At 41.3% G+C, this 11,924-nt stretch overlaps 1 protein-coding gene across 10 annotated transcripts in view; it reads left to right on the forward strand.

Annotated features, from left to right (window-relative positions):
* tnk2b (tyrosine kinase, non-receptor, 2b) overlaps window positions 1-10,810 on the forward strand; it is a 34,127-nt gene extending 23,317 nt beyond the window's left edge. For 4 of the 10 annotated variants that reach the window (XM_029131560.3, XM_029131564.3, XM_055503774.1 and 1 more), the window contains 15 exons: window positions 281-547; window positions 663-815; window positions 1,156-1,319; window positions 1,893-2,012; window positions 2,347-2,473; window positions 2,640-2,786; window positions 3,020-3,114; window positions 3,374-3,568; window positions 3,715-3,806; window positions 4,154-4,276; window positions 4,537-4,973; window positions 5,119-6,336; window positions 7,213-7,308; window positions 8,307-8,437; window positions 8,639-10,810. In XM_029131560.3, coding sequence (XP_028987393.1) covers window positions 281-547; window positions 663-815; window positions 1,156-1,319; window positions 1,893-2,012; window positions 2,347-2,473; window positions 2,640-2,786; window positions 3,020-3,114; window positions 3,374-3,568; window positions 3,715-3,806; window positions 4,154-4,276; window positions 4,537-4,973; window positions 5,119-6,336; window positions 7,213-7,308; window positions 8,307-8,437; window positions 8,639-8,645 — 3,372 coding nt within the window. In that variant the 3' untranslated portion in view covers window positions 8,646-10,810. Of the gene's footprint in view, window positions 1-280; window positions 548-662; window positions 816-1,155; window positions 1,320-1,892; window positions 2,013-2,346; window positions 2,474-2,639; window positions 2,787-3,019; window positions 3,115-3,373; window positions 3,569-3,714; window positions 3,807-4,153; window positions 4,277-4,536; window positions 4,974-5,118; window positions 6,337-7,212; window positions 7,309-8,306 lie in introns of all 10 variants that reach the window. The other 6 variants (XM_029131565.3, XM_029131566.3, XM_029131563.3 and 3 more) reach the window with 5 other exon arrangements.
* Window positions 10,811-11,924: the final 1,114 nt, after the last annotated feature.

Below are 11,924 nucleotides of genomic sequence, written 5' to 3' on the forward strand. Positions count from 1 at the left end.
ACAAAGATGCCCTCCCTCTCCACTAATAGAGAGTAAAGTTAGGAAACATTACCCAGTTTAACTCAATTCCATTCTTTAGCAAAAAACGCTGATCTCATAGAGGATCAGGCTGGAGACAGTCAACAGGTTGAGACATTTGACAACAGACACACAAGCTTACAGTATGCACTATTACTATGTACCTACTGTATCTAATTGGTCCTTGGGTCTATTGTCTATCCTCCCAGACACTCTGTCACTACTCAACATAGCTGACTTCGTGGATTTCTCTGTCCTGTAGGTTTTCAGCGGTAAGCGTCCAGACGGTGGAGACTTCCCCCAGCAGGGGCAGCCAGCCTCCTCTTTTCGTAAACTGTCGCCCACTCCACCCCTGAGTCTGGTGGAGGGAGTCCTGGTCGCACACCCTGGTGGTGCTCCACTTGATGGACAGCAGCAGGCTCTCACCTGTCTCATCCCAGAGAAGGACTTGATCCTTTTTGAAAAGCTCGGGGACGGCTCCTTTGGGGTGGTAAAAAGAGGAGAGTGGCTGACGCCTACAGGGAAGTTGGTGAGCAGACCCACATGATTAAAGTTATCATTTATGTGTTTTTTCATGCCAAATCTGACAAGAATGGCAGGTGAATGATCCATATGCACTTCTACATCTATTTCCTGACTTGTAGTTAAACGTAGCTGTGAAATGTCTGAAGACAGACGTGCTCAGCCAGCCTGACGCTCTGGAGGACTTCATCTGTGAGGTCAACGCTATGCACTCCCTCGATCACGAGAACCTCATTCGCCTCTACGGTGTGGTGCTCACACACCCAATGAAGATGGTAGTGGACACACAAATGCACACATGCTTGGAAATACTAGGACACACACCCAGGCGTATGACAAAGAGGCCATTGTCTGCTTGTTTCATGACCTCTGAGCCATGTTCTACATCACTACTATGTGTGAAGGTGGAGACAGGAAGGGGCGATATTGTAGCAAGTGAATGGAGGCCTGGCCTGTTTTTTCCCATGTGCAACCTTTTTAGTATACACTTGCACTTACACCTTTTATCTTTCCCCTACTTTATTATTGCTTCAATATGATATAGGATATGCCTAACTTGTGTTTTTACTCACCCATCCTTTTACCCGCGTCTCTGTCTTTCTCTCTGTTCTGTAGATCACTGAGCTGGCTCCTCTGGGATCTCTGCTGGACCGTCTGCGATTCGTGTGTCCGCAGGGTCCGGTGTTAATCAACACCCTGTGTCAGTATGCTGTGCAGGTGGCATGTGGCATGGCCTACCTGGAGCAGAGGAGGTTCATCCACAGGGACCTGGCTGCCAGGTCTGTGCACTGTTTTGGTAGCTTTTTTTTTTTTTTTTTTTTTTTTTTTTTTATCAGGATGGTGAATTATTTATATTGGTTCTCATTCTCCTCCACTCTGAAATTACCAGACCATTACAGGGCGAGTTGGCCCACATGCAGAGTGACCCCATTCCTGGCTGACTGCATGGCAGGGTGGTCTACACTCTTATTCCAGAATTAGTCACTTTTACAAAGTGTTGCATAGAGAACTGAGAAAAGCTTGATGGTAGTTTAAAATGTCTAGATGAGTTTGCTTGTTAAAGGTATAATAAGAAGTCTTCACATGAACGCTGAAATGTACTGAATGTTTGAAAGGTTTTTCAATGCTTCTAATGCTTAAAACCTCCCTGACTATTTCCAGTTTTCTTCTTACTTGTATATTCTAAACTGCAGAGTTGCATCCTTAACAAGGCACTATTCACATTTAAAGACAATTTTTTTTTATTTTTCTTACCATTACTGATTATAGACTAACCAAAATTGTGGGCTAGTATCTAGACTTTTCTAAGTACAAAACAAGTATATATTGTTTGTTTGATTCTTTCCCTGCAGAAACATCCTCCTGGCCTCTGCTCAAACAGTGAAGATCGGTGACTTTGGGCTCATGAGGGCTCTACCTAACAACCATGAGCACTATGTCATGCAGGAGCATCGCAAAGTCCCCTTCGCATGGTGGGTTGACCAAGAAGCTCACGCAACTGCTATGACTGCACCTACACGTTTGATTCTGGGTTATTTATTGCTCAGTTTGTCAATTCCACAGTAGAAATCAGTGTCTTCTGCATTGTTGCTTTGTTGACTAGATTCTGTCAGGAAGATCTTACATTTTGTTTACATTTGTTAGATTATTTTACTGTATTTCACCAGGTTTTTTAGTACATATCTTTTTTTATATTTATTCAAATGTTTATATATTTATTTATATTTATATTTGTACATTATTTGTACACATGCTACATAATTCATAGTATTTAATTTTTCTACTTTGTTGCCTTTCCTGATCCAGGTGTGCCCCAGAGAGCCTGAAGACCAGGACGTTCTCCCATGCTACAGATACATGGATGTTTGGAGTTACTCTCTGGGAGATGTTCACACATGGCCAGGAGCCTTGGCTGGGTCTGAATGGGAGCCAGGTACATGACATATGAAACTGATCATTAGCTATGCACACTCCAGTGCATTAATGAATACAGATGTCCTAAACTGAGATAACATAAAACTCAGTCAGATCTGCAACATCAGCAATAATATATTCCTCACTTATCATCTTTTCCCTTTTGTCTTTTTTTTATTTTTTAGATTCTGCATAAGATTGATAAAGAAGGTGAACGCCTCCCTAAGCCAGAGGACTGTCCACAGGATATTTACAATGTCATGCTGCAATGCTGGGCTCAGAAACCAGACGACAGACCTACCTTTGTTGCCCTGCGAGAGTTCCTGCTTGAGGTACTGAATCACCTGTGTAACCAAAAAGGGGTCTTAGGTTTGTTTAAGCTTCATTGTCACTGTTTGACTGTGTGCATTCCTAAATAGCTAATTTTCATAACATTTTTGGAACCTCAACACAACTTAGCTACAAAGCTAAGGGTTTTAACAGAAATCCCTTTTCAGTGCATATAACTTGTCATTTAGCTCCATCTATTGGTGACTGGCTGTGACCAATGTATCTTTTTTTTCAGAGCATGCCCACAGACATGTGTGCTTTGCAGGATTTTGATGAGCCTGACAAACTACACATTCTGGTTAATGACATCATCACCATCATAGAGGGGAGGTGGGTAAAAGCGCCTCAGTTTTTACTTACATAATATATACTGCTGATAAGTGCAAGTAATGAGCTGAAAAGTTGGAACTCGGCTCTGTGGATTTCTTTTGATATAAGTCAAAGGCCTTTCTGGCTTCTTGAGATTGAATAATGTTGCTTAAATATTATTGCTTTTAAGGCTGTAATGGCCTTAAATGATCCAATTTAGAGATGTGTTAACTTATTTACTTATACTTATTTATCCTGTTCTGTACTTTGACCTCGACAGAGCAGAGAACTACTGGTGGCGAGGCCAAAACAAGAGAACTCTTAAGGTCGGACAGTTTCCCAGGAATGTGGTGACGTCAGTGGCGGGTTTGTCGGCTCATGACATCAGCCGGCCACTGAAGAACAGCTTCATCCACACAGGACATGGAGACACCAACCCTCATCGCTGCTGGGGCTACCCTGACAGGATCGATGAGTAGGGACCAGCTGTTCTTTTTTTCTTTTGATGTATTTTTTCTTTTGTATTTTACCAGAGAAGCGACCGATCCTTATTATTACATGGCCCTTTGCAGCGTTTAACCACCCAGGTTTGTTGCATTCAGTTAATCTGTCTTTGTCCAGTTTGTACCTTGGAAATCCGATGGATCCTCCAGATGTTCTGGGTTCAGACCTCAGCGCTGCTCGCCCTACACAGCTACAAGGCCGAGCAAAGAGTGAGTAGAAAATGTCTCGTCTTGTCAATTGATCCGTTGTCTCCCTCTGGTTCCGTTGTCAGCAAGTACATTTATACTAGAAAATATACAGTATGATTAATAGTTTTGTTTTATATTATTTATTTTAACAAATGACACTCAGTTAATTACAGAACACAATAGTTGTTTGTACTAATGCTTGTGATGACCCACCAGTTGGCTATTTTACTTTTCTCACAATTGCTCTTCTTTTGTTCATGTGCAACCTGTCACTTCCTTCCATATGTTTTCTAACCTTTATATAATTGCTGCTGTCACTTTCCTGTCCCTCTGTTGCGGTGGTGGTACTTTTTCTTAAACGTTTCTAGAGGAGCCTCCTCTCCGCCCTCCTCAGCCAGCAGTGTTGATCAAGAGTAAGTCTGGTTTGTCTCAGCAGCTTCTCACCCATTGTTCCTGCCCTCTCTGTTCCCTCCTAGCTCCTCTCCTTAAAGGTACATCCCACACTATTTTGTCTTTTTCTTTGCTTGTCTTTGCAGTAAATCTAATAGTTTCTTTTCTTACATCATCATTTTGTCTTATCCCTCTAATAGCTGTGCAGTGTCCTTGATGTGATATATAGAACTAACTTCATTCCTTGGATGTAGGAATGAAAATCAAGTGTACCCTATATTATGTGGTGTAGAATGGTCTTCATTACTATTCTAAACTTTTCCAGGATAACACGGAGTGCATTTTGGTTTTGTGTCTCCAGAGCCTTGCTATGATCCAGTGAACGATGCTGAGGATCTGACATCAGCAGGACTAAAGAGGTCGCTTTGGAAAACGGGTTCAGTTAAAGGCTTAAAACTCAAACCCGCTGCGTGGGTCTCTGCTTGCAAACACGGAAGCAGCCACCCTTGTGGTTTGGGCTACAGCCGCAACAGTGAAGTATCCCTCATTGACTTTGGGGAGGAGTTCCCTCCACCCACGCCATCGCCCTCACCATCACCCGTGGTGGAAATTCACGTCCCCTCTCTTTCAAAACTGGTGTTGGAGGCAGGAAACATCCTGGACCGGACACCACCTCAAAGTCCATCTAGATCGTTGCCCTGTCCCCTTCACCCCACACCGGTAGTGGACTGGGATGCCCGACCATTACCTCCGCCCCCAGCCTATGACGATGTAGCACAGGATGAAGATGATATGGAGGTATGGTAGGAGGTGATACACCCTATTTCACGCCATGACCTTATGTAATAGACATATGATTGATCATTTAATCTACTCTATGTGCTTTACTTTTGTAAGATGTTCAGTTTTTTTAAAACATGTTACATCTTCTTCCTCCTGAAAGGTGAGCTCCATTAACAGCTCAGAGCAGCCGCATGAAGAGGCTCAGTCCGAAGTCTGTAAACCAGACTCCTCTGCTCAGAAGGATCAAGGTGAAGTTCTTGCCTCCAGGGTTTCAGACCGACCAGGTGTGGAGGACAACCTGTTTCTCTCCAGCAAACAGACCCAGGGCTTGTCTACGTCTTTCTCCCAGTCTGCTGAGATCTTCCAGGAGCTGCAGCAGGAGTGCATGAGAAGGCTAAATGTCCCAGTGGGAAGCACTGCTCGCCCGAGCTCCCCATCCTCGGCTTTATGCCCCCAGACTCCTTGTAACTCCCAGGCCCAGGAGGAAATGTCACACAATGTGCTCTCCTTCAATGAGGACAAACCTCAGATCCCCCCACGCATCCCCATACCCCCTCGCCCCATTAAAAGGGGTGACTACACAGCTGCTCGCTGGTCAGGCGACCTTTCTCTGTCTCCGACACCAGGAGACGCCACAGATGATGTCTCATGCCCAAAGCAGGTCTCGCCACCTCGGATCCCTCCCAGGGACCCATTGTCCCAGTCAGGCTCTAGGACTCCTAGCCCTATGAGCTTAGTAGTGGGTTCCCCTCAGCAGAGACTCTACTCTGTCAGCCCTACTAACATGCAGGCTCCCCTTACTTCCTGTCCCGCCACAAACACTTATGGCTCCTACCTCTCCGCATCTCCCGGCAAACTAATGCCTACCACGCACAGCTTTGCCTCAGATCCTAAGTATGCTGCCCCCAAAGTAATCCAAGCCCAGGCACAAGGGAAGGACTGCTCCAACAAAGGCCCTTGCATCCTTCCCATTGTTCGCGATGGACGGAAAGTCAGCAACACCCACTATTACCTTCTGCCCGAAAGGCCGCCATATCTTGATCGTTACGACCGCTTCTTTAAGGAATCGGAGAGCCTTCCCACCAGCATTGCTGAGGACAGACATGTGCGTCAAGTCAACACCGCCACCGTGAGACCCATGGTGGTCAGTAACCTGTCCTTCCAGGGACACACACAGGGACAGGGGCTCATCCAGTCAGGCGAACTGAAGGCCAATTTCTCCACCAACAATAATAGCATGTTAGGTGGCCTACGGTCAGGGATGAGGACGTCAGTTAGCCTCCCCCGTGTCTGTTCAGACAGGCTGACAGCCCCAATGGTCAACGCTTCCTGCATACAGACTGATGAAGGAGGGGACACAGCTGACCAGGTCAAAATGGTAAAGTCAGAGATATTTGAATTGTCTTTTGCCACTATGAATTGGAAACTTGTGCTGTATGTGTGCACTGTTATGCATGATGGAGGTTTTTTTGACAAAAACCTTTTTGGTCTAAATATAATTGTAACAATAAAACCTTATGATAAAGACCAAAGGGAGTTGGCAGACCTCACACACTAATTATCAGTTTAACTTTGTGTCAAGTAGAGTAAAGCTATCTCTCATTTGCCTGAGAGGACATACATACTGTACACACACACACTTTGAACACAAGGGGGCAGCAGAAGGTAATTTTTATTTGCGTGTAATCACAAAAGGTGTATAGCACTCAATAAATAAGTTAACTCAATAAGTTTTTTTTGTTATTACCCAACTTCATCACAATAATGTTCAATTCTTTTGGAAAATGTTCAAATTTAACATTACGTGTTAATGATGAAGTTTGATTAATTGATTGTGACACAAATTGAATCTTTGGATACTACACACAAGATGCAGCGGGAACGTGTATATAAAATATGTTGCAGAAGTTTAATGCAAGACTTACATGCATTGGAAATGAATGGTCTGCAGTAGTTGAAATAGTATGTAATACAGTGGTGTATGTAAGGTTTGTATAATGATTAGGGTAAATATGGTAACGGTAGAAATGAACAAAAACTTCATCTTATACACTTTTTATTCTTCTCATCAACCAATGCTGGTTTTGATTACGTATAACTAAAACATTAAATTAAACACTGACATGCTGTACAGTAATAAATTGGACAAAAGTGCAGCCCATTAAAGATATCTGGGTCTATCAGGGGAAAAAGCCAGAGGATTCATACTGTTGGAGGTTAAAAGGTTTTAGTGTATTGTTTGTGTACCATTAAGGTCCAGGAGGCAGTTCACGGAGTCACACTAGAGGAGTGCAGAACTGCTCTACAGAACCACAACTGGAATGCCCACAAAGCTGTTCATTACCTTAAGGTGAGAAGCTGTATTACTGTGCACCGGAAATCAATTATGTACTGAAACTAAATGTAATAATATTTTTGTCATTAGACAGTGTGTTGCTGTGATTCTGTAGTCAACATGCAATATAATAATTCCTCATGATAATGTGACCGTCATGTCGATGATTATTTGAAAGGGTTTGTGGCTAATTAAAAATCATTCCTCGTACTTGTACTTGGTTTAAGTTAATTTACTATGAAATTAGTTGTTAATTACATCATTAGTTTATATTTCTAGACAACTGTTGTTTTATGTTTTTTTCATAAAAATCACATGGGCCAGTGCCAATAATTGTATTGGCTTTATTATGCTTTATACAGAAGTACTGTATATGTTCAGGTGGTATTTAAATACTGTAGCTTAGTCAGCAAGACAAACACACACACACTGTACAGTACTGTATATATGATAACATCTATAATACATTTTTTCAAAGTAAAGGCAACAAGCCTTTTTGTAGTTGCAGTTACTCACAATAAATGTCCTCTGAGGCAGACAGCTGTGTTAGTAGATTGTAAACAGGGTCCTTGAAGATCAGGTTTGTTCCCTCTCACTTCAGACTGTGAATCTGTTTCCGCTCATAACTGCTTCGTAACAACAAACAGGGCGTTGTTTATTGTTGCATTTACTTTACAGGTTAATATGAAGACAGATCAGAGCGACTTTGTTGACCATTGAGGGAATGTCAGATCGTTGTTGCAGCAACAAGCCAACTATAAATAAAGAGTGTACTGTATACTGTACACCCACTGATGTGTCTGCAGCAGTGTTCAGCATACAGTACACTTACTGTAACCATGTGCGGCTGGACCTGCTGTGGGGGGGATAGAAGATATGTTTAAACGGTTCTGAGCATGAGAATGCTTAAGTGCTCCCTAATAGTGGCAAAAAGTAGAGAAGAAGAATAAATATGCAATATGTTGTTCTCAGAATCAATCTGGTTTGTGATTGTTTAATCTTTGCCTCTGCAGGTGGAGCAGTTGTTCTGCTTGGGACTGAGGAGCAGGTCAGAGTGTCTAAAGCTGCTAGAGATGTGCGACTGGAACCTGGAGGTAGCTAGCACACAGATGCTGGAGAACTACGGATCTGCAACAAGACAGAGGTGACTTTTAATGGACTGTCCATTTGCCTCAACTCAAAACAGTATTTTAAATCTTGTATTAAAAGAAGTTCAAATTGATACACTTCTGACATTGTCAGTGTCCTGATTGGATGTGACTTTTCCCATTTTCCATAAAATGGGCTTGACATTTTGTCTCAATTTCCTCAGAGTAATTAACTCTTCTTTACTGTACGTTTGCAGGCGGTAACCAAAACCTCTAACTGGAACTAATTACTCACTAAATTCATGAGAGGAAATTAATCTCCTATGGTTCAGCCACACCTTTAATCAAAAGACTGTTTTTTTGGAACATGGAACAATTAAGCACAACTTTGTTATGGCTCCATTCATTCTTATTGTGGATATCAATATTTAACTTGAGGGCAAACACAAAGATGCAGTTCTTTATACCTTGACTTTGGTGAGTATGTTACCTCCTTCCTTGTTTTTACAAGGCTTAAAAGGCTTCACTTTAATGTTCAGGTCTGCTAAAAAATCTAATTTTGTTTAAAAGAAGTACATACTGTAAAGTAAAGCAACAGCCTTAAGTTGTTCACAAGACCAGATTAAAACTTCATATTGTACCTGTTGTCTTTTTGGGAAAGGATGTTGTGGCTTATTGGTAGGCAACGTCAATATTGAAGTACAACTCCACCACTAGTTGGGTACCATTTAAGTACTAAGCACTGTTTTTGTACAGTACTCTAAATCTACTTAAGTCAATCATTTAGTTGGATTCTGGTTTAAAAATGCATACAAAAATGTGATCCAGATTCGAAAGTTGACAAAAGAACTGAAGTAACAAACAGCTGATGATAAATGTCTGTGCTACAGAAACGTGGCACCTGTTTACATGTAACCACAGGAGCTTATGCCATAAAAGTACACCACTGACATAGTTAACACAGAATTTACATAGGCAAAATGTAATTATAACAAAAAACACGTTGGTAAAGTAAGATTACCTGAAGATTGCACTAATGTACAGGACATCAGTAAATGAACTTTGTTTACTGACTTACGGACCACCTCTGGATTGGGTATAATAGGAAACCTGTCTGCTACTAAAGACCTGTAGAATATATGAAAAATGAACATATGCTACACCTGAGTGAGAAAAATATTAACGTGGTGTCCAGAAAAAAAAACAACTGGTGCTGGTGGGGAAAAAATAAAAAATAATATAAAAAAAATAAAAGTTCAAAAACTGTCAGATGTATAATGAAATTGTTTATAAAAAGACATTATTGACAATGTATGGTTTTATATATTTTCAACACGGTGCTCTGTGACAAGAAGAATGCCCATTACGAAGAAATTCATATTCTGTGTGAGCTTAAGTTACTGTCATGTGGTTGGTTTCACAGAGACGTATTTCCCCAAAACTCTAGGCAATTGATGGTTATCATGGAAACCTTGTATAATTGGTGTGGTGTATATCCTTTACCCAGGTACAATATAGTATTTCTGAATTCCTTTCTTTGCCCTCCTATATTTGGTTGAAATTTAAAATCCACACGTAGGCAAACGTTTCTCCATCATCATCTCTTAAAGCTGATATATATTGCCAGTGAAATAATTTCAAACTTCTAGTGTCAGCTTTGCAGCGAACCCAGGTCTGATGCGACAACACATCAGGCGGCATAAAAAGGTTTTTATTCCAAATGCACTTTAAATAAGTAAGAACTTGTTGGTCAACACAAACCATTGGGTGCTTTTCCATTCACTCACAGTATTAATACATGTGGCAACATTTTGCTCACATAGACATTAAACCCGTCAGGATATGACACGACTGAGCAGAAAATTTTTAGAGTAACCTTTGTCCTTTGTAGACCTTTATAGACTGAAATTCAAAGACAATCCCCAGTAAGGTCTGTGTGCAATAGAGCTGACAGAACCTGTAGCCTCTACTGTGTACTGTACTGTGGTTACAGTACATGTTTAGTGACTCTAGAATAAAGCTGAAGAATTTAACGCTGACCTTGGACCAGTACTCCCAGTAACATGTTGTGGTAAAGCTGATAACGTGGTGCATGAGGACAACCACAGTCTGTGCATGTGAGCTGCTGTAGTTGTGTTAACTGACTGAAGTGAACCTTGTGGCGTGACGACTGATAAACCCAGCAACTGTTGAACTAGTGCTCCTAATCTCATTTGGTGTCTTAGGAGGCGGCACTTTTGGTTTTGTTGTGGTCAGTCCTTTTACCTTTTCCTATTTGTGTGTATTTTTTCCTTATTTGTGTGTATGTTTTAAATGCCGAATCTACAGCTGGTTTCCGTTTTCCTCCACCCAGTTTGTTGAAAAAAGTCAAAAGTTTATGCTGCCGAATTTATAAATGTATTTTTTATTAAAGAATGAACTATTTTTTACCATTTTCTCCTCTTGAAATTATTTTCAGCTTTAACAGCATATTTTTATATATAGAGGATCCTGCCAGCAGCTCACAGACGATGGAGAGAGCTCTCAGCTGTGATAACAAGGCTGAGACCTTGTTCATGTTGTGTATTTTCTCATTTCTTTTGTTTTATCTACAGTTTGTGCTGCTGTGTTAATGAGAGACACAGTAGACCAGCTATTCATGTACAGCATCATTACTCACTACCTTCAAAAATATAAATTTGAGTTGTTAAGGTTGTTTTGTGCACCAGTGACTCACATGATTCCCCAGAGGAATGACTGTATTTTTCAGCGCAGGGTAAATAAGAAGAGAAGAGAGCTGCGAAGGAAGTGCAGAGGAGCAGATAAGAGAGTTTTCTGTGGTGTCTGGAACAGAAATCCTCCAACATATGAAGCTTATTTATAGAAGCACAGTGGCCAGGAAGCCTGACTTTTCTATTGTATATTATTCTATATAGCTGAACATAAAACCACATTAAATGTACAAATGAAATGTGAAAACACTTTATAACATAAAGAGTCTCATGCAGTATTGTTGGAATTCCTTCCATTCTTCTGTCTCCTTCCAGACTCCAACTTCATGGCTTAATGCATTTTTTTCACACGTGCTCTGATTAGAGGGACCTTAGTCAGCTTCAGAATCACGCTGAGTTTGGAATAAAACACTGGGCTTATGAATAAAATCAAGGCCTCTAGCTTTGATTCAAGGGAGGAAACAGCTGCAGTTCCTGATTGGTAAATGCCACAGTTTTGTCAGAGCCCTTGAATAAAAGCTGAAATTGTAAACGTTTGATTATAAAAGTGTCATTGTGTGCGGCACAGGACGAATTAGCCTCCAGTCAAGTCTGGACAATACAGTACTTAAAGCAAACACGATTAAGCTGCTACACTTCACTTCTTACATTTAATAAATGATGTTATTGTTGCATTTATTCTGTATATTATGCTCCAACACTGTTTTTTTTTTCGACTTCCATCCGATCTTCTTTGTTCCCGGAGTGAAACCCAACTGAGCACAGGCACAAACCTTTCAGTCTGCGCTGCATCGTCTGGCTGAGGAGCAGAGCCAGAGTGATGACAGGGTAA

This window comes from Betta splendens, chromosome 17, assembly GCF_900634795.4.
Source record: "Betta splendens chromosome 17, fBetSpl5.4, whole genome shotgun sequence".
NCBI classification, from domain to species: Eukaryota; Metazoa; Chordata; class Actinopteri; order Anabantiformes; family Osphronemidae; genus Betta; species Betta splendens.